The sequence below is a fragment of the Camelus bactrianus genome, chromosome 5 (assembly GCF_048773025.1).
Source record: "Camelus bactrianus isolate YW-2024 breed Bactrian camel chromosome 5, ASM4877302v1, whole genome shotgun sequence".
Taxonomy (NCBI): Eukaryota; Metazoa; Chordata; class Mammalia; order Artiodactyla; family Camelidae; genus Camelus; species Camelus bactrianus.
In genome coordinates, this window is record NC_133543.1 from 11,916,851 (window position 1) to 11,938,391 (window position 21,541).

At 61.0% G+C, this 21,541-nt stretch overlaps 1 protein-coding gene across 1 annotated transcript in view; it reads left to right on the plus strand.

Annotated features, from left to right (window-relative positions):
- The first annotated feature begins 4,272 nt into the window (after nt 1-4,272).
- The window catches only part of HS6ST1 (heparan sulfate 6-O-sulfotransferase 1), a 39,981-nt gene continuing 22,712 nt past the window's right edge, over nt 4,273-21,541 (plus strand). The window contains exon 1 of the mRNA XM_074363427.1: nt 4,273-5,103. Coding sequence (XP_074219528.1) covers nt 4,577-5,103 — 527 coding nt within the window. The 5' untranslated portion in view covers nt 4,273-4,576. The remainder of the gene's footprint in view (nt 5,104-21,541) is intronic.

Sequence of the window (21,541 nt, forward strand, 5' to 3'; positions counted from 1 at the left end):
TTCTAGGAGGAGCGCACAGAAGATCAGGAACACTCTGTCTCCGTCATAATTGCTCAGATTCTCATTCATCCATTTATACTCCCACCTTCTTCCCCAAAGGATTTAAGGATGCCTTAAAATGCCACAGGAGAGAACGCAAAGTGAGGAGGAGATAAAAGGAAAGCCAACAGACTGCTCAGAAAGGCACCTGCAGAGTCCTGCTTGGGGCGGGCTCTGCTCTGCCCTCTGGCCACTGGCTACTCAGAGGTCAGGACGGGCAGAGAGAGCTCAAGACGGCTGCTCTGGGGTGCCCCTCCCTCTGCCTGGCATGCCCCTGCCCTTCCAAAGTCCAGGTGGAGGTGGGGACAGCTCTTCACCCCGGGAAGACGCGGGGCTGGGGTGGAAGGGAGGGGGTACCCCGCAGAACCTGCAGAGCAAGCAAGCCCCGGACATGGGGACTGCTGGGTAGTTGGAAGGGGCGGACGAGTGGGAAGGCTTTCTAGAGGAGGAGGCCTTAGATAGGCGGGTTGCACTCTCCAGGAAACCAGGGCAGAGGGTAGATGCAGGTGAAGGGAGGAAGCACGAGTGGGCAAGAGAGGGGACTCCAGGAGAAACAGGCCTCCAGAGAGGTGAGGGCGCGTAGGTTAAATCAGACGGGCCGTGAGTAGCCAGGCTCGGCCCCCTGGAGCCCCCACCCTCCCAGCTCACACTGGCCCAGGCTCTGGGGTCTGGGCAGGCCGCTCGCGGCCCCCGAGGTGGGGTCCAATCCCAGCGACGCAGATTCCCCGATTCCCTGATTCCACCGCGATCCAGAGTCCCCTTTAAAAGTTTGTCCCCAAACAAAACCCCTCTCTCCACCCCGCCGTGGGAAGCGGGGCCATCCCCACAAGGGGCTCTAAGGACAGATGCAGCCGCCCTCCCTCCTTCACCCCTTTGGAAACAACAATGGGAGACCGGCCGAAAGAGAACCAGGGAATCCAGCGTGGAAAATCCCCCAATCCTGCAATGTCAAGGCTGGGCGCGCGGAGGGCGGGCTGACTGCCGTGGTGCTGCCCCCTCGCGCCCTTCGGTGGAAATGCAGCCCTGGAGGGAGGGGCGCCGCGGGTTGATCTCCTGGTTCTCAGACCGTGAGGACGCATGGCCAGGAGAGAGGGAAAGGCGTTTGGGTTCTTGAGGCTATTTTAGGTTCAAAGGAAATTACATTTCATTCCTAAAGCCGGTATCTCCTCACAGCTTGCGCTTTCTCGAAGCAGAAGTACAATAACTTTTTATTTGATCATTACATCCTACCACTAGCCGTGTTCTTTTCTTTAACATTAAGCCCGAGATCACACATTAAAGACTTGATTCAGTGGATATTCAGGGGACAAAGATAGTCACGGAGCAGAGGAGCTACAATGGCTTTTCTCTGAATTCTGAAAACACGCAAGGCTGGGCGCTGCCTCCAGTAAACTATTAGCCCTCCTATATTCATACACAATCTTAGGACTTCGGGGACACTTGGCTACCCAGGCCGATCAAGGTTGAAGAGAAAGGAACCAGCAGGTGAGAGGACCTCCTGAGGGCCAGGCGCGTGGATGCTATGGCCTCACTTGAAATCTGCAACTGCCCTCGGCTGTGTGCATTTCTGCGGGTTTGTCAGGGGATGACACTGAAGGCTCAACACGGAGTATCAGCCAGTGCGGGGGAGAGTCTGCAGTCCCTCCTGCTCCCAGAGGTCCACGGACTCACTGAAGCAGCTTGACTCAGATCAGTGACTCCTCTGTCTTGAGGTGGAGACAGAGAAACGTGCCTACAGCCTGGGGCCTCACATGCAGCACTTTAAAGGGAAGGAGATCATTGAGTACAATCCTCTAGCCAGCTAGGAAGAGTTTTCTTCCTCCTAAGAGAATTCTAGAAAGAAAGGGCTTCTGAGCTAAAGGGGGGGGGGGGCTCTCTCTAAGCCATTCTGTCAGGTGCAAAGCTGGATTAAACAGCTTGGCGTGGGGGTGCTGTTTATCCATCGGTCAGGCAGCTCTGGCTCCCGTGATGGCTCATGAGAGGGGCAGCCACCCACTGGGGACCCTACACTAGGCCCTCTTCCCTCTCTGGGCCTCAGTTTCCCCATTGGGACATTGAGATTGTCCCAAGATGAGCCCACAGGCCAAGGACAGACGGTTTTGATGGCCTTTCGGTAACACTCCAGCTTTCCCACATTCCTACCTGCTGCAGAGACACTGGGGGACACCTGTGGTCTCTGTGCTGGGCCTGAACACCCAGGGATGGGGGGGACAGGGGAATGGGGGAGTCTTTTGCTTAGGCTTTATTCACCCAGTTCTCCTGGGTCAGGAACAGGAAGTGCCAGGAGAGGAAACGACTGGCCAGCCATGTGACTTTGGCCAGCATCTTCACCCCTCGGAACCTCAGTCTTCTTTTCTGTGAAGTGGGTGTCCTAGTATACTCTGCAGACTTACTGATAGGATCAGAAATGACTCCTCTGTAGTGACTGCGACCCAGTAGTGGCGGATAAAGAGCAGATTTAATGAGGTACCACTTGGCAGAGACTGTCATCTGGGAAGGGATACCCATGGGGTTGACCCAGGGCAGTTCTGCCCTCCAGATAGGGGTTACTGCCTCCAGGGCCATGAAGGAAGCCTCCCCAGGCCTCACCCAGAAAAGGGGCCAAGTGACTTCCCTGCAAGCAGAGGCAGGCGGCCCCAAGGTGGCTCCAGGCTCACCACGTGCCAGCAACCACTCCTGGCACAAATGAATCGTTACTGGAGAAGCCTGACCAAGCCACCCACAGGCCTCCTGGGCCAGGCCTTCTGGGCCGGATGCAGCTTTAAAGCAGCTGCAGGATGGGCGGGGGTTTGGGGGCCCTGGGTCAAAGCAGGGGCTCCCCACCCCACCCCCAGCGAGCCTCTAGGTGACCCTTCATTGTGTTCAGTGCGCTGCTTCAGAGGGGGTGACCGTTCAGCTTCTTCTGAAAATTGCATGCCCCACTTTTAGTCTGGTTTTGGGGTATCACTGGGTGTTTTTCCACTTTTCCAGGTTTCCTTCCAAAAGGGGTTTCTGGTGCAATTTTACGTTTTCAACAATTTTGTTCATATAATTGACACAGTAAACCCTCACAAACCGCCCCCCTCCCAGGCTTTCAGAACCCGCAACAGAATGGAACCCGGGGAGCCCCTGGCAGGGGACGAGGTGGGCTTTTGAACCCAAGCGTAGCGGCCGGACTCCCTCCCAGAGGCCACTCCGGCCTGAGTCCAAAAACCAGGGCCCAGCCCAGCTGTCCTGGACGCTGAGATTCTGGGCAGGTCGGTCCACACCCCGGCCCACCTCCTGTTCCGGGGAGGTGCCACAGCTTGTGAGCCCAGGTAGGGCAGGACGGTGTGGGTTTCAGGGGCTCGACTTGGCAGGCGGTGCTAACCGGGGGAGGGAGGCCCGCGGGGCCCTGGGGCTGGCCGCCAGACCCTCTGACCGACCTCCCACAGCTGGAAGTTGGAATGTTTTTATGGACTCTCATAATTTTAAATGTCGGTTCAACTTTTTATAACTTTTTCACTGGGACTGTAACAAACACGGAGAAAAAAACGTGCACATTGTCCAAAGTACCTTTTACAGAAGGAGGGGCTGCATGAAGCCAGACCTGAAGTCCTCCACTTAAGCATCTCCCCACGAGGGGCTCCAGGTCATTGTCCCAAAGCCATGGTGGGGGAGGGGAGACGAACGGCGGGGGAGGGGTAGGGAGTCCGAAGGGGAGAGGGGAACTGGGGAGGGTCAGCGAAGGTCCGACCACTGCCAAGGGCCCCACGCTCCCCGCCCCCAACCCTCCCTTTCCTTCCCGACCCGCGCCCGGTCCCCACCGCCCTCATATCCCACCAGGTCCACCCAGCCCCATCCTCCCGCGTGTGAAACTTCTGAGCGCTCCGCGTGCAATGTCTGGGCTGTTCCTCGGGAGAAGCGGGGAGAGGGACCCAGGCCCCAAAGTCACCCCCTGCCGCGAGCCCCCTGCAGCCCTAAAGGGCTGTCCGCGCCCCGCTACACGTTTCCCCAGTCGGTCCCCACGCTTCTGCAGACGGAGATCAGTTCCCTGTCCTCGCCGCCAGCCTCGGTGCGGCGTCGCCGCGGCCCGGAGACCCGCGTCCCAGAGCCCAGACCTGGCCTGCAGCCCCGCGGCTCCGGGGGCGGGGCCGAGGATCGGCGCGGGCGGCGACAGCAAGAGGCGCGGCGGGGGCGGGCCGGGGGCGGGCCGGGGCGGGGCGGCGGCGGACTGCGGAGACGCGGCGGCGCGCGGGGCGGCGCAGAGCGTTCTCGGCGCGGCGCGGAGCGGAACGGCGGGCGCGGGGCCGCAGGGGGCGCGGGCCGGAGCCGGGCCGGAGACGAGCCAGAGCCGAGCCAGAGCCGAGCCGGGCCGGGGACGGGCTGCAGAGCCGGGGCCGGGCGGAGAGCTGCCATGGCGCCGCGCAGGGCCGAGGCCCGCGCCGCAGCGGGCGGCCTGGGCGCCGAGTAGCCGGGCCGGGCCGGGCCGGAGCGCGGGCGGCGGAGGCAGCTGCGCCCGCGCCCCCCGCCCTCCAGGCCCTGCGCCCCGCGCCCGGGCCGCCGGCGATGGTGACACATGCGGCGGCGGCGCGCCGGCGGCAGGACCATGGTTGAGCGCGCCAGCAAGTTCGTGCTGGTGGTGGCGGGCTCGGCGTGCTTCATGCTCATCCTTTACCAGTACGCGGGCCCGGGGCTGAGCCTGGGCGCGCCCGGCGGCCGCGCGCCGCCCGACGACCTGGACCTCTTCCCCACGCCCGACCCGCACTACGAGAAGAAGTACTACTTCCCGGTGCGCGAGCTGGAGCGCTCGCTGCGCTTCGACATGAAGGGCGACGACGTGATCGTCTTCCTGCACATCCAGAAGACGGGCGGCACCACCTTCGGCCGCCACCTCGTGCAGAACGTGCGCCTCGAGGTGCCCTGCGACTGCCGGCCCGGCCAGAAAAAGTGCACCTGCTACCGGCCCAACCGCCGCGAGACCTGGCTTTTCTCCCGATTCTCCACGGGCTGGAGCTGCGGGCTGCACGCCGACTGGACCGAGCTCACCAACTGCGTGCCTGGCGTGCTAGACCGCCGCGATCCTGCCGCGCTGCGCACGCCCAGGTGAGCACCCGCCGTCGGGCCGGGGCGGCGGGGTGCCGGCTCGCGGCCGCTCCCCCGGTCCAGGCCCCTGCAGGGCTTTCCTGGGCCCGCCCTACCTTCCCTGCCCTCTGAAGGGTCCCTGCTCGCCGCCACCCTTCTGGATCCCCTCCTGATGTCAGGGCGCCCGAAGCCCCCAGTTCGTCTGCTGCCCTCCCATCCCATCTTCCCTCCTCCTCGACGCCTCTTTCCTCTGCCCCAGCAGCCGCCGCCGGGCTGCACAGCACCTGGGCTGCCCGCGATAACCGCCCCCTGCCCGCGGGCGGTCTCCTGCCGTGCCCCAGTTGTGGGTCCAGGCTGGCCTGTGTCGTCGGGCAGGAAGGCAGGTTTCTTTGCGTGTGTAGCGCACCTGGAGTCTTCGCTTTCGAGCGCCGCTTTCCAGCCCAAAGCAGAAGCGAGGGAGGTGAAGTGGATTTTCCCCTGTACTTGTGAGCCACCCACCCCCCGACCCGCCAGCCTGCCTGGAGAGGAATGGGGAGGAGCTGCCGGGGAAGGGGGTTGGCTCTGCCTTGCCCGAGTGTGTGCAGGTAGAACAAAGGCCCGGGTGTCACCTGGGGCCGGGCCGGGAAGGAGGCCGGGCTGCCGGCTCCTGCGAGCTGGCTGTGAACGGGGACCAGAAGCGGGCCAGCGGCGGGTGCCGGGGAGCCGAGCTGGCCGGGGGCACCTCTGTCGCCAGATGCCTTCCCTGGGGACCCCATTTCTGTGGAGGTTGGCAGCGCAGGGCTGATCTGTGGGGTCACAGCTCTCCTGGGAAGCGACTTTGTAGCCAGAACACCCCGCCACCCACGGCTGAGTTTCCAGCGGTTAAAGTTGGGATGCTTTTTCTCCTGTTGGTACTGGTGCCCTGTGAGGCCTCCTCCGCAGACTGTCTGGGCTGGGATGGGTCAGGAGGGGGGTCTTTCTTCCCTGTCTTTTGTGTATCTTCCGTATTTGCCCGAAGACTACGTTCACCCACAGGGTGGGCATGGAGGAGCTTGTGTGAGCCAGGTAGCCCTGTTTGTCAGCGCTCTTGCATCGATGGTGCAGGGTCTCGGTGCGTTTGGGGGGTGAAGGTTGGGGACCTGGCCTGCTCCGAGCTCTCTCTGCTCAGCCCTTCAGTCCTTCTCCTGTGCTCTTTCCCAGAGTATGGGGAAATTCAGGCCCTCAAGTAGTGGAAGTAGAGGAGTCGTCCCACTTTCCTTTGGCTGCTCCCCTCCCCCCACCAACAGCAGCTACCAGCCTGAGAGGTGATGTTCTAGGTCCCTTAAGGCTACATCGGTTGCCAGTTGGCCTGCTCAGGGCCCTTGAAGCATTGTCTCCTGCCAGGCCTGGGTCTGCCTCACACAGCTGCCTCACACATCTGGGGGGGGTGTCGCCCCACCCCCCATGCCCCTGCTTCCTGAGGTCTAGCCACTCTGTGCTGGAATGAGCTGGGCTTGTGCATTTGCAGTCACCTGCTCATCCATCCTTGTGCTCATCAGAGCTATTGGTTCCTGGAACTGGGTGCTGACCAACCCACATAGGCCCAGGTGGGCACCTCTCTGCCTGCAGGATGTAGGGAAGTAGAGGGGATCCCCAGGTGCTGCAGGAGGGAGGCCCCGGTGCCCCCTCCTCCAGGTGGGCATGTGTAGCAGGGATGGAAGACACAGCTGGTCAGCCGGCAGCTGCCTCCTGCCACAGTGGGCTGCCACCTGGGCCTGGCCTGAGAGTTGCTGAGCTCAGCAGCGGGCAGCAGTGGAGGAGGGGTCTCCAGGGTCCTCAGGAGGCCCGCCCTCTGCCGGCTGCTCTGCTCGGGGGAGGGGGCTGTGCCACCAGGCAGATGATGGAGCCATGCTGTCCGTCAGTGTCACCCACCTCTCCCTTTGTTTCTGGTCCAAGCGCTGGATAGGTTGCTTTTTTAATGAGCTTTTTGGAGAGGCTGGGGCAGTCTTGGCTTTGTGCCTTTACAAGTCACCTGCTGAGTGCTCCCCTCCCCTGGGCTGGGCTGGGGTGCTGGGGGATCAGGAGGCAGCTCTCCCATCTGCCTGGGGACAGCACCCGGCAGGGTAGTGGCAGTGCACAGCCTCCATGGGATGCCTGGTGCTGGCTGGTGCCTGGTTTGGGGAGCCTCACGTGTCACCCTCACCCTCCCTCCCGTCCCCCCCATGGCCCTGAGGTGTGGGAGTGACCACCTAGCTGGTGAACTGAGCGGGGACAGGGCACTCGGAACCGGGCCCAGGCGAGAGTCCTTTCCTCCTCCTGTCTGGCTCCCCAGGGCCAAGCGCCTTGTGGAGGTTGGACGAGTGCCTCCCGCTGTGAGCTTTGCTTCTAGAATCTCTCCACCCAGCCTCTCCTGGTTCCTGGTGCCAGTGTCTGCAGCATCAGGGGCCTGCGGGAGGTGGGCCTGGCGGTGCAGTGCGGGGAAGTGAGGTTTTCACGGCTCCCGCGCCTCCTCATCACGCGGCGTCAGCCCAGGTGGCTCTGAGCTGGGCATGCGTCGAGGTGACAAGTGGAGATGGACGGGTTTTCACCGCCTGGCTGGTTTGGAATTCCGAGCATCTGCTTAGTGCTTCCTGACTGGGAAGAGAGAACAGGTGTGCCCGCTGAGCGTTGGCATGTCCCTCTGTGGTCCTGTGTCCACACCTGCTGGCATCAGCCAGGGGTGCTTGTGAGGCCCCCAGGAAGGACAGGCCTCAGAGGGGTGGCTGTCCACGGGCTGCAGGCAGGAGGCCCACTGCTACCAAGGGCCACTGTGGTTGGTTCTCAGCACCCCATGCTCCATGTCACCTCAGGCCAGAATGTCCCTCCTGCCTCTTCCTGTTGGCCTGAGGAAGACAGAAGAGGGGACACGTTCAGAGTCTTGCCTGGGTTGCCCTGGAAACGTCCTCAAAATCATACAGACTTTATTTGGGCTACCTTCATGGGGTCTTCTCTGCAGTGGGGCCCCTCAGGGGCTGCCAGCATCCTTGAGGTGACCCAGCAGAGGCTGAGCTTCCTTGCAGGAGGAAGGAGTCCTAGCTCGTCACTGCTGTGTGCCTGCTCGGTCCTGCAGCCTTGCTCTGGTCACACACCCTCCCCCGCCATCCCAGAGTCCTCTCTGGTTTCAGAAAGCTGCTGGTGCTGGCAGCTGAGCCCGAGCCACCCTCCACCCGGCGCACCCTCCTCTCCTGCCGCTGCTCTGCTCACTGTTCCTCTCCCTTCAGCCTCAGCTCTGCTGTCCCTTCCTCCAGGAAGCCTTCCCTGGCAGTGCCCTGTGGCCTTAGGTGCCCTTGGCTACTCTCCATCTGCCATCCTGGCCAGTCTGCAACATGTCAGCACTGGCCAGAGGCCGAGTGGGTGCTGCCAAATTAGGCACCAACGAGAACGTTCACCTCCTGGTCCCGCAGCCTCTCCAGGAGCTGCACTCTGCCCACCGTTCCCCGAAGCATCCTCTGCTGAGTCAGGTTCAAAGAGTTAGCCTGGAGGCCAGTGCCAGTCCCAGAGAACCTCGGAGGCTCCTTGGTGGGCCCAGCCAGGTTTGATTGGAGCATTTCTAAGGCACTGGACTATTTGCACCTTGCCTTCACGATCACTTTCTTACGTGCAATCAAGGGACAAAACCTCACTTGCCTGCAGTGGGGCAGGTGTTACCCACAGCACGTGACAGGGACAAGAGAGCGGGGCCTGGTCACCTGAGGGACCTGGTTGGCATGTCACCATGGCCTGAACCACCCAGTCATGCATGGGTTGAGATGAAGGGAATGTAAGGTCAAAAAGTGCACAGTTAGATTTTCTTCAAAAAAAAGAAATTAAAAAAAAAAAAAACCTTTTTAAGCAAATGCATGAGAAGACAAACTTTCAAGTGACTTACCGGTGATCATTTTAAATGGTACCCTGGTTGTGAAATGATCGTGCCCCGCGACTCGTGCCTTTAAATACTGCAGGATTTGCAAGACCAGGGCTTTCTTGTAAAACTGGAGGCATTGCCACGTGAGCTGGACTCAGTGCTGGGGCCTGTCTGCCCCCAGCCCCCAGCCCCGGAGCCCAGGGGCCACGAGCGCCCCTGGCCTTTGTGGAGTCAGTTGGGGTTTCTTTCTCAGTAGAAGGACCGAGGGGTTTGGCTGCTGCCCTTGGAGAGTGGCAGGTGGCCAGTGGGGGCCTGGCTTTGTCATCCTGAAGGGGCCCTGAGTCTTTTTCTTTCACATTCCACCCCCTTTTGTTACTGTTTTAAAGTAGTGATTACAGTAGATAATTGGGAGGAAATTAAGAAGACAGAAGGAAAGTCGCTGTATTTTCCGTGCATACCTTTTCTTTTCATTATAACTGGAACCACAATGTAAATTCTCTCCAGATGTTATTCCATCTCATTGAAAACTTCATAACCTAGTGGCTGCAGGCAACTCACCCCTGGGTGCCCTGGAGTTGGTTCTCTGTTGTTGAAGGTGCAGGTGTCCCATCTCTGGCTCCTGTAAGTCGTGCTGCACTGGACATCCTTGTGTCTAAGTATTTTGCATAGCCCCGATCTCGTTTGAAGTCCCCAGGGGTGGAACTTCTGAGTTGATGGTCTGAATGTTGGTGTGCTGTCAGTAGAGATGTCAAATTCCTTTTCAGAAAGCCTGCACCTGACTTTGTCACCACATGTGGTACTAGAGTGCCCGTCTCGGTGCTAAATATCATCCTGTGTTGACAGAGTTTACTTTCTTAAGGGAGCAAACTGCATCTATCTGTGGTTTTTAATTGAAAAGTCCCACCTGACAAGTACACCCTTGGTGGGGGCATCACTTTGTGGAGGGCTGGGCCCAGTCACCCCAGATGCCTGCCCGTCTGGTCACAGAGACTGAAATGCCAGGCTGCCCGGAGTAGGGTGCTGATCTGCCATCCGGGGTCTGAAGGAGAGGGGAGATGGGGGCCTGAGTCCCAGGGGGGCCAGGGTGCAGGGAGGAGGAGGTGCAGACAGGAGGCTGGCTCTTGTCCCCTGAGCAGTCAGCAGGAACTTGGAATGGGTCATCCTGTCCCCTCACATCCCCCTACCCCAAGCAAGCATGTGACGACTGTCCCCACCTTCCTCACAAGAGAGTCAAGGCCCAGAAAAGGTATGGAGGTGGCATTCCGACGCCTGTCTGTCCCCAGGCCTGAGTGCCCTGCCCTCACCCCAGCGCCCCCAGCTGGGAAGACTGATCTGATGAGCACAGCTGCCATCGGGTCCGCCCAGCCAGCGGTAGAGCCCCAGTTTCCGCAGCCCTGGGCAGACATGGGCAGCTTCCTCGGTTTACTGGGGAACATCTGGTGGCCAGCACCAATACGGTAGTGAGACAAGAACCAGGCCACGTCCTCCCAGTTCTGGCGGCGCCGTGCTGCTGGCAGCTGAGACCCGCCACAGCGCATGGGGTCCTCCTTGGTGACTGGGTCCTTCTCAGGTGGTCCTGGGCCTGCAGCCACCAGCCCCGCCACCTGGCCCTGCCGGAGGGGTGGTGGGATTCAGGCCAGGACGTGGTTCAGCTGGTATGCGGGAGGGGGCGCAGGCCCTCCCGCCCAGGTGGGTTCTGAGCCCGTCTGCCCCGCAGCGACTTACAGCCATGGATGCCCAGCCTCTTCCTGCGCCCACATCCTGGCCTCGCTTCCAGCACTTGCAGGTGGCAGCCGCGTGTGCGGGGACTCTTGTTCTCGCCTCTTCCAGGGAACTCAGTTGGCTCTTTCTCTTTCTGTTCCGTTTTTGCTGTCTGTTTGTTTTGGGTGGGGGGCGGGTGTTATGCAGAAAAAAGGTCGTAAGCGTGGCAGGGGCCCCGGGAGTGAGATGCTGTCCCAGTCACAAAAATAGGCAGGCCTGTGAGTGATGGCCGCGGAAGGTATGACCTGCAGCGCCCGAGGGGCTGGGAGGAGGCACCTCTGCGCAAGGTTTTGCAGGACCAGTGGGAGTTTGGGCAGGAACCACAGTTACTTCATCATCTGCGACCCGCGGCCAGTTGCTGGGACAGATGGTAACAGAAGAGGGCCATGGGGACAGGCAGGCAGTGTGCATGGAAGAGGGCGCTCCCAGAGGCCCAGGCATTGGTGTCCAGTCTGCCCTCGTTGGCAGGCCTGTCACTGCCTGGCTATGGTACTTGTGGCCCTCTGTTCTTCCCTGGGTAAAACGTCCCCTTCCGGGTATGGCATTGTCCCAAGTCCCCCGCCTACAGGGCTGGTTATTTTGAAAAAGCGTTGCACAGGCGTACCCACACCCCAGAGAGTTAAACTGCTGCTCCCAGATTGCCTGCCCCAGGGTGGACGCTGTTGGAGGGCGACAGGGTCGCGGGGTGGGTCAAGGGAGAGGCCTTCCAGCTGCTGGAGACCGCACACATCCTGCCCCAGCCTTGGTGTGGGCCTGGGGCCATTTTCCTTGCCGGGGCAGCAGAAACCAGCCAGGGCAGCCCTGCTCTCCCCCGCCACTGACTGCCTCGGCCGGGCTCCCTGCCAGTCCTGTGGATGCTGGGGATTTGCTGGGGATGCGCAGAGCCCCCACCCCGGCTGTGGGCCTGGAGCCTCGGCTTGTGAAGGTCCACCTGCAGGGCAGGGACTGACACACCTGAGGTCCACAAGGCCATGGCAGGCCCAGCTGGGAGCCAGAGGAGGAGCGGGGAGCCCCTGGGCAGCCTCTCTCACCTTGGGTCTGGGGCCAGTGGGTCTTCGGGACACAGAGGAACCGCTCCCTGAGCCTCAGTTTCCCATCTCTAAAATGGGGACATGGAGCTTGTCATTGGGTTCTGTAGAGGAACCAGGGGCCTCTTACCCATGACTTTCTCTGATCTTATGGTCTTTCTAGACCCAGATTGTGTCCACGTCTTATTGGAGCCGTGTCCACACGGAACTCCTCAGAATTCTGCGATGTGGGAAGGGGCGCCGGTCCTCATCTGTGCAGTGCGCTGTCCGCAGCTTCCCACAACCCCACACGAGGGAAGGGGATGGGGCCTGGGGCTTTGGGGGAGAACACTGGGCCGCCTGTGAACATGGCCCAGCACGGGATAAGAGTCAGAGCAGATCAACAGTTGCCTAGAAAGATGGTAACTAGAGAAATAAAAACTCTGGAGCTGATTGTTTATGAAGCTGTAGAGTTGAAGGGCGTCATTGGCCTTGAGGGACCCCAGTCCCTGCAGGCAGGACCCTCCTCAGAGGTTGCAGTCGCCCCGGCGCGCAGGAGTGGACATTTAAACCCTCGAGTCAGGCCAGTCTGGGTTCCAGCCCTGGGCCTGCTCCCCATCTGAACACACTGGGAACTCTCTGAGCCTCATTCTCCTGACCTGCTTTGTGGGAGGACTCAGTGCGTAGTCAGCTCCAGAAGCTTCTCTTTGCCCCCCCAAGACGAGAAAAGACAGAGGTTGTCCGCGGGCAGCCCAGGAGAGGGGAAGTGGGTCTGGGAGAAGACAGCCCAAAGCAGAGGAGGGAGCAGGAGCAGCAGGCAGCCAGGCCCCACCTCAGAGCCAGGGGACCCCGAGTCTGTTCCAGGGGTGGCAGCTGAGCAAGGGTGGGGATCCTGGTTCTGCCACCAGCAAGCTCTGTGATTTCTCTGCCTTTTTCCCATCTGTAAAATGGGCACACTGACAGTGTTTGCCTCAGAGGTCAGTGCTTAGAATTATGCCTGGTTCTGGGGGGCGACAAGGCATCCCCTCTGGGGACAGGGAAGAGCCCTTCAGCATCAGCTAGGAGTTCAATTCCTGTCCCTGCTCTGAGTTGATCAGGTCAGGGGCCCGTAGGGCACTTCCCTGACAGCAGCTGAAGTCTAGGGAGTTTTCTGGTATGTCCCCCAACTGTCACTGGCCTTCCAACATGATGACCTGGGATGTGCTGTGCTTTGGTCACTGGGGTCTCCTGCCCACCCTGGGCTGTGGCATCAGGGACCCCCTGCCCTTTCCTGCCTGAGCCCACTTGACAAAAGGACTTTGCGGTATTCCCTCCCTGGATGTCCGGGAAGCCCCTGCCGGCCTGGCTGGCAGCCCAGATCCAGGGGCCCTGTGATCCCAGCCAGCGCGGAAGGACAGTGCGTGTTGGTCCTGGTGTCTGGTGTGTGTCGGCAGCAGCTTGCCTGCCTGTGCCTCTGAGACACAGCCAGGAGAAACTCGGGGAGGGGGGGCAGAAATGCCAGGTAGGTCCCACAGCCTTACTCCTCTCCCCTCCAGGGGTCCCGTCTGCCCTGGCTCTGGGCTGCAGTCACCCACCCGCAGGTGAATGGAGTGGAGTGTTTACGAGGTGATAGCCTCTGTCCCTCCCCATCACCACTGTCTGGTCTCATGTCTCCCCCACCCTCTTTTACACTTCCACTGCAGACACGTGTAGCCCTTAAACAGCACACGGCGCCGTCGGGTGCTATGCACTTTCTAGGACCTGCATCAGACTGTACTTGACCTTCTGCACCTTGGCTGTCTTCACGCAGCCTGGCTGTCGAGATTTATCCGAGTTGGTCCATGACACGCATGTTTAATTCATCCGTTGCTGGGTTTCACGCCGTTTGTCTAGACACGTCTTCCCTCTTGCTGGGCTTTGTTCTGTGAGCAGACGCGAGGCGCATTTCACAGACCAGGTGACAGCGACAGGGCTGGCCTGCCCTCCCCAGGATGTCCATCCACAGCCCTGCTGGACGTGGCCAGCGCCCTCCAGATGGGCTCCACTGGCCAACCCCCCATCCAGCCACGCCCGAGGCTCCCCACCATTTGGCCTGCCAGGTGGTGTCATTTCTGCCAAGCCAGCACCCGAGAGATGGTCCGCTGTGGTCTTAGCACGTTTCCTGTGATGAGGGAGACAGGCATCCCATTCTGTGGTTCCGGCCACTGAGGTTTCCTCCCGGCTGCTTGCCTGTTCACGTCTCCTGAGAGGAGGCTTGTCGTCTGTGTGTATCCTGGTCCGAAGTCGTGTGTGTGATGTGCTTGCTGGGCACGCCCTCTTGGTTGTCCTTTCACTGTGTGTGGCTCTGGGCGTTTGGTTTACCGGCGCCTGCACAGGTAGGGGCCGGGCACGTCCCTGCCCTCCAGCTGACGGCACCGGGAGCACGCACAGAGGGTGGAGGGGACTGTGCCTGCTGACCTCTGACTCCTCTTGGACCCCCTGTGGGGGATCAGCCAGAAACCCAGGAGGCTGAGTGGGTAGACAGACGGCCGACCGGCCAACCACCCTCGCTGCAGCAGGGACACACCCAGGGCCTTCGGCGGGGGTCCTCTGCAGCCCCCAGGGCAGCAGCCACACGCGTCCACCAAGTCCAGAAAAGCCGAACAAGCAGGCAGAACCTCCTGTGGTGTCTCACGCCATTAGCCCTGGTTTATTGGAGTCCCTGTGAGACTGGGTTGAAAGGCTCCTGAAGCCAAAACTAGAGCCTGTAGCCCACCACTCTAGGGTCATGGGCTCCTCCTTCCCCTCCTGATGGAAATTTGGGCGAGGCTTCCCCAGAGCAAGGCCTGCCCTTGTTGCCCCCCAAGCCTGGCCTAGGAGCCAGAGGCCACTTCCTGTATCTCCACCCCGATGTCCAATCCCCCGGCTGCAGCCACACCCCAAGGACTCACCCCTGTATGGTCCTCTGTGGACAGAGCTTTCTCCTGGAAAGGAGCGTGGGGGCAGGGCAGTCTTGGAATGCAGCCCGTCCCCACCCCCAGCCCCACTTGGCCCTGGCCCATATCTGCAGCATTTGCTTCTTGACCACCTTCCTCAACTGGTCTGGGAGGAGTGGCCCTTAATTCACCATCCATCTGAGAGTGAGACAGCTTCTGCCGCCCCAGGGCCCCCAGGAGAAAACACAGGCACACGTGGGCAGTGGATGAGCATCTCCTCTCTGAGTTACAGGCTTTAAAGGCTCACTTGTAAATATTTACTTCCCTGGAGCACTGGTGTCCTTGGAAAACGAGGACCTGCAAACATCGGGGTTTTGTGTTTGCATCATCAGGGAGCAGTGAGGCCAGGGTTTACTCTGAATCCTGGCCCAAGTTCACTGTCTCGAGAAAACCTACTGCAGCAGGAGGAAGTCCTCCAGCCAGACCACAGCCAGGGAGGGAAGGGCTTGGGGAAGGCGCTTTTCCATGCACCCTGCTTACAGGTTGTGCACCGTACTGAGGCAGGGTGAGCTGGGGTCTTCCTTTACACCTGACTGCTATGGCCCTGCTTTGCAGGTGACGAAACTGAGGCTCCGAGAGACTAAATAACTTGTCATCCAAGGTCACACGTGGCAGGGCTGGAGTTCACACTCCAGCCTGCGGCTCCAGGGTTTCCTGTTAAGCCCTCCCCAGCGACAAGGGGCAGACAGGGTCCCCTGGGAGGGGAGAGCCAGGCATCACCTGGGCGTCTGGTTCAAGCTTGCCACCCTGCCTCCTGCGGTAGAGGGTGATGTGGCTAATTCTCAGCAGCCTAAGGCGGTACAGGGATTCTGGGAGGAGGCCCCGAGTGACCGCTGACCCACCCTCCTGGGGGCCCAGCTGGATGAATGGCCGCCTGTTGGAAACAGCCAGGCTGCTTGGTCTGATGTGCCTCGAGGCAGGTGGGACCAGGGAAGGCAGAGAAGGTCTCCCAGGAGTTTGGAGGTTTCTCATGTCACCTTGGGGAGGGGCCCCACCCAGGAAGGCACAAAGCTGGGGAGCAGGTGGGCTGCAGCACGAGAGCACAGTTCCCACCTGTCTGGGGGGCCAGGCCTCACCAGTCCAGCCTCACACCCTGACCATGGTGCTCTGCCCCCAGGCCCCCGCAGCCCCTGGCCTCTGTCCTGAAGGAGAGGCTGCAGCTCGGGTGCAGGACCTCCCTCCTTCATGCCCTTGGCGAGCAGGTCGGCAGACAAGCAGGTCTGGGCACCTTATCCTGCTTGGGCACGTCCAGACAGCAGGCTGCCTGTTGGCCCACCATCCGAACCCTGCACAAATTCAGGGCCTCCCAGGTCCTGCTTTAAGACCATCCGGCGCCGGCTGTCAGGAAGCCCAGGACTGGAAGAAGTTTGTTGCTTTGCTTTCCTGGAAGCTGGGCTGGCGACGTGCCCAGCGGAAAAGACTGTTCTTATCAAGTCAGAGGCGGTCAGGTTTCAGCCAAGTGGGTCAGAGGCAGGCGACGGAACTGGTGTGGGGCCCAGCCGGCGCGGGAGCAGACCCCCATCCTCGGGCACTGGGTCAAAAGGGGGCCCAGCAGGTGCCAGGCAGGACTCTTCATGGGGCCCAGACTGCGTGGGGGTCCCCGGCGGCCTGGCCGGCCTTCATCTGGCCCACTCCACAGCTCGGGCCCCTCTCGCCTTGCGGGGCCCCCATGTTGCCCATCAGCCCCACAGAGCGCTTGAGAAATAGAGGCTGATGGCCCACACACACGGGCCCTCACACCACGGGCCCCGTCCTCAGGGCTGACACTTCCCAGGAGACCCTCTCTGGGCTCAGAGCAGTTGAGAGTGGCACAGCTCCCCAGGGGCTGAGGAGCCCCATGTGGTTGGGGTGGAGGGCCAGGCTGGCCCAGCAAGGCTGAGCAAGTCCTTTCAGTCCCTACCAGGCAGCCAGGTGGTGGCGGGCATGGAGGGGTGGTCCCGGAGCTGCAGGTAGGGCTGACTTAGCACAGCCCTCGTGGTGGGTCAGAGCTGGGGTGGCGGGCAGGAGTGGCGGTGCCTCCTGCAGAACAGTGCCCCTGGGCAGCCAGCACATCATGTGAGCTGTTTCGGGTCATTTCCAGAGACAAAGACTTTCAGAGGGTCTGTGGGTTACCGCAGAGCCTGAGGGTGGTGGCCTGATAGTGTGTGACCCTTGGTCACCGGCCTCCCCCAGCCCACACCAGCTCTAAGCCCTGGCCAGCCACACAGCCCACCAGCACAGGGTCCTGACCCTTGTGGGCCAGCAGCTGCTGCCTGCTGAGGAGGCACTGAAAACCCCAGCCTTGACTGGCCTTTGAGTTATTTTAAATTTGTTCAGCCCCTGACTGAGCCCTCACTCTGTGCAGAAGGGTGCTGGTGTGGGATCCTGGCCCCCGGCCCTCCCTGCCAGGGCTGCCCAGATGTGGGAGGGCCCCCAGGTCTTGGCTTCCAGCACCTCCCTTGGGTTGCACTGGTGGCCCCCAGTTCACAGGGTTCAGTGTGAGCAGTGACCCCTCGGGTGTGGACTCTGCTGTGACCAGGCCACACTCTGGTTTTCTCCAGCGGACATCAGGTCAGGGTCCCTGGTGACACACATTTTGCTCTGCCCAGTCTGGGTGCACCCTGGACCCCCACTCACTCTGCCGGCCTCTGGGCTCTTGGCCCTGGCTGGCAGGCACTGTCCCAGGTGCGCTGTTAGGTGGCTCCACCGTCCTCCTGTTACCGATGGGGAAGCAGAGACACAGAGAGGTCAGGGGACCTGCCAAGGGTCACACGGCCCAGGCAGCAGACACGAGCCAGCGTCCTGGGGCCCGGCTGTCCCACCCACACCCCTGGCTGCAGCACTGGGCCAGTGTCCTTCTGGAGCCAGTCCTCAGGGAGGGGACGATGCTCCGGGTGGGCTGCCTGTCCTGCCCCAGGAGCAGTGACTTACGAAGGGAAGGGCATCGCAGGGATGCAGCCGGCATCGCGGGCAGGGTCGGAGGTCGCCCAGAGCCAGCCCAGTCGGCCCCATGTACGGCAAAAAGAAAGCTCAGGGTTGTGGAAAATTTAGTGCTAGGGCAGAAAACTGTTTTTTTAAATATTTACCTTCAGTTCTTTCTCCTCAAAACAGTGGTATGTGCTCTGGCTCAGGAGGTGGCCGGGGAGTTGTGGGGCGGGATGGCATCCTCTGTCCGAGGCCGTCTGCAGCAGCCCAGGGCCCAGGGCCTGGCTGACCGCCTCCGTGCTGCGGCCACACTGTGGGTGGCCGGGGGTCAGGCAGGCGTTCCTGGGGACAGGATTGGCTTCATGGGTCAGACAGGGGTGTTTTCTGATGGACTGGGCCTTGGCTTCATGCAGGGAGAGGATGGTGGGCCCGTGGAAGGCCTGGCCCTTCACCGCTCAGCCTCAGGCCCAGCTGGGACCTCTGGGTGGTTCTGGCTGGGGAGGCGCGGGCCATCTGGGCCCCAAGGACACCCAGCTGTGGTTTCCACAGGTGTCGGGAGACCCCCGGGGGGAGCAGACTCTGGAGGGGCCGTGGGTCTTAAACTTGCACACTTGAACCTCGGGCTGGGGCTGGACTTCCTCGGGGACGCTGGCCCCCTCCCCAGGGAGAGGGCAAGGTGGGAGGTGGGGGGCATCCCAGGGCAGACCCCAGGCTGCATTCGGTCACACACACCCTGGCACACGTACACACTCCCGGCAGCAGCTTGCGCTGTGGGGCCGGCAGTGACTCAGAAACATCCTGGAACAGGAACCCCCTTCCTCCTCACGAGGGGTGGGTGCTTGGGACGTTTCCTCCTGTTGGAAACCCCTTCCCGCTGGTGCCCTTTAAGAGCTAAGAGATTTTTCCACTCTGTGGCTGGGCCACCCCCCACCCCGACCCTGCCCCTTCAGAGCAGGCCCGGATGGGACGGAAATGTGCATACATGGAAAATTCGCTGTCTTTGCAGACTCCGGGGGTGGGGGTTGAGGGTGCAGCCTGGAGCCGAGCCCTCAGCCCCCTGCCCGCACTAAGGGCCAGGCGGCCACCACAGCGATGAAAGACCAGACTCCTGGGACAGCTGGACCCTGGGGCTCCCTGCCACCCTCCTGGGAAGGGGACCCCAGCTGATGGCCTTGAGGCGCTCCCTGGGTCTGGCACCCTGGCTGTCCTCACACACCCGGAACCTGGCAGCAGCTCTCCCACGGGAAGAAGGCTCAGCTGGGGTGAGGGGCTGCGGTTTTGGAGGGGAGATGCTGGCTCAGCCGTGTCCACCTCAGGCTCATCCTTGGGGTGGCCTCATGGATGACTGGGGGCTCCTGGGAGCACTGCTGAGCTGAGGGCAAAGGTGACTGTAGGCGGGGTGCCGGCCCCGGTCTCGAGGTATCCCCAGTGCTCCGCACGCACCAGGCTGTCACTCAAGATGGCCAGCCCCTGCTGTCCTCCCTCCTGAGTTGTCCATCAGGCCTCCCTAAGGAGATTAATTACAAACTGGCCGCTGGACCGAGAGGGGCCTGGAAGCCCTTGCTTGTGGTGGGAGGGGCTCTGGGAACGGGCCTGCGGGAGGGGCTGTAGACCTCCAGCCACGGGAGCTGCTCACATGCTGAGCTGGAAGCCCAAAGACAGCCCCACGGGCTCAGCACCTCTAAGGAGACACCCCAGGCACCCACATACGTGGGACCCCCAGAGAGACACAGTCCCCCGAGGTACACACATCACACCACACACACACACCAGTCACACGCAGGCCCCTCCATGGACGCCACTTCTCCGGGGCCCCAGCCAGGGCCTGACGTCCCATGCTGCCCCGGCAGGGGAACCTGGGTGCAGGGTGTGGGCAAGAAGGGCCCACAGGACCCCCGGCCCCGAGCTGGGGTGCAGCCCTCTGCCCAAGCCCCCAGACCCCTGCCTGCCAGATGGGCAGTGTTTGCAGGGCTGGAGAGGGTGAAGGGCCTGCTGGCCTCTGCCCACCAGCAGCAGGGGCCCTCAGGACAGACTCAGGCCTCCGTGACCCGCCTGTGGGTCCCAGCTCTCTGCTGAGGACCTGACGCAGAGTAGGTCGTGACTTTCAGAGACAAGCCTGGCTCAAGCCCAACTGGCACTGTTGAACTGACAACCACTGGGTCCCCACCCCCCCATGCCCACCCCCCAGGATAAGCACCAACAGGCCATAGCTGCCGGGGAGAGGCCACACGTGGCCTGGCCTGGTCTCCAGTTTGAGCCCCAGAGGGGAGGACACTGCCCACTATCTCTTCAGTCCACCCTACTGTCACAAGTCTGAGACCAGGGAGCTCTCAAAGGGCCACCAGTCGTTTCCCCATCACCCTGGGCTTCATAGGGTGGTTGAGGTCTCTTGACCTCTCTGCTGGCTGGCCTCTGGGAGTCCCCGTCTGCTGGGAGGACAGGGAGAAGCAGAGCCCCACCTCTCGGGGTGGGTTCAGGTCACCAGCACCATGGAGTACAGGGTACAGGGGCTGTGTACCCTGTCCCCACAGGGGAGGCAGGTGCTTACCAGCCCTGCTCTGTCCAGCCAAAAACAGAAGTGGGGTTCTCGGCCAGGTCACACTCTTTATTTTCTCTGTGGTCCCCTAGAGAGCAGAGGAAGTATCCCACCCTGGGCGGGCTCCATCTGTCACCCTGTCCACCCTGTCGACCCTGTCGGAGTAGATGTACCCAGAGAAGGGCCACCCCTGCTGTGTTTCACTTGCCCAGCTCCGGGCTGGTCACAGACGCTCCATCATAGGAGAGCCTTTGTGTGTGTGTGTGTGTGTGTGTGTGGTAATATATACGTAAGAGTTACCATTTTAACCATTTTTGATCATACAGTTTGGTGGCGTTCAGTACATTCACCTTGTGCACCCAGCACCACCAGCCATCTCCAAAACTTTTCCAACTAAAACTCTGACCCATTAAGTAGCTCCCTGTCCCCCTCCCCCAGACCACGACAGCCACCGTTCTCCTTTCTGTCTCTGTCAGTTTGACTCCTGCAGGAACCTCACAGAAGTGGAATCCCACAGCATTTGTCCTTTCGTGACTGGTTTATTTCACCGAGCATACAGTTCTCAAGGTTCATCCATGTCGTAGCAGGTGTCGAGGGTTTCTGTGCTTTTTAAGGGCGAATAACACGCTATTGTATGTATAGACCGCGTTTTGCTTTTTTCGTTTATTTTTCTACAGGCGCTTGAGTTGCTTTCACTTCCTGTTAACTGTCAGCAGTGTTTCTGAATGGACACGCGAATACCTATCCAATCTCTACTCTCCGTTCCTTTGGTGTGTGTCTGAACGTGGGTTTGCTGAATCAGGTGGCAGTTACATGTTTAATTGTTTTAAGCAATCACCGTCCTGTTTTAGTTTACTGTCAGGAATGCATAAGGTTTCTCCACGTCTTTCCCAACATGTCTCATTATCTGCTTGGTGACTTGTCATGGCCCAGGGCAGGATGGTCTAGAAGGCAATGCAGGAAGGCTGGGGTGGGGGTTTCTGGGGGTCTCAGGAAGAGACTGGCAAGGCCAAGTTCGGACTTGGTGGGTCCAGGCGTTGGGGGAGTCCAGGGTGCAGGACAGCACTTCGTGGAGTTTGGGGCGGGTGTCCAGCAGAGGGGCTGGGTGGGTGCAGGAGTGGGTGTTCCCCACCCAAGAGGCTCCAGTCCACTGTCCTGGAGCTGAGCTGAGACTTGGCAGCTGCATGGCATACTTGTCCCTGCAGTGGCCTCAATGTGGGCCCGTGACCCTGGGAATCCCAGCATGGCCAGTTCAGCTTCTGCCCTGTTCAGCATAGTCATTCCGTGGTCTGAGGCTAATTGGGGGACTAACTGGCCACAGACCCCTCCCCTGTATGGCACTCAAATTCCTAAGGCTTCCCACCTCCCAGGTTGGTCGGTAATTCCTCGGCCCCCGTGGGTCTGGTGGGTCTATGCTCAGGGTGACTGCCTTCTTCCCCAGTGGCCTGAGGCCACA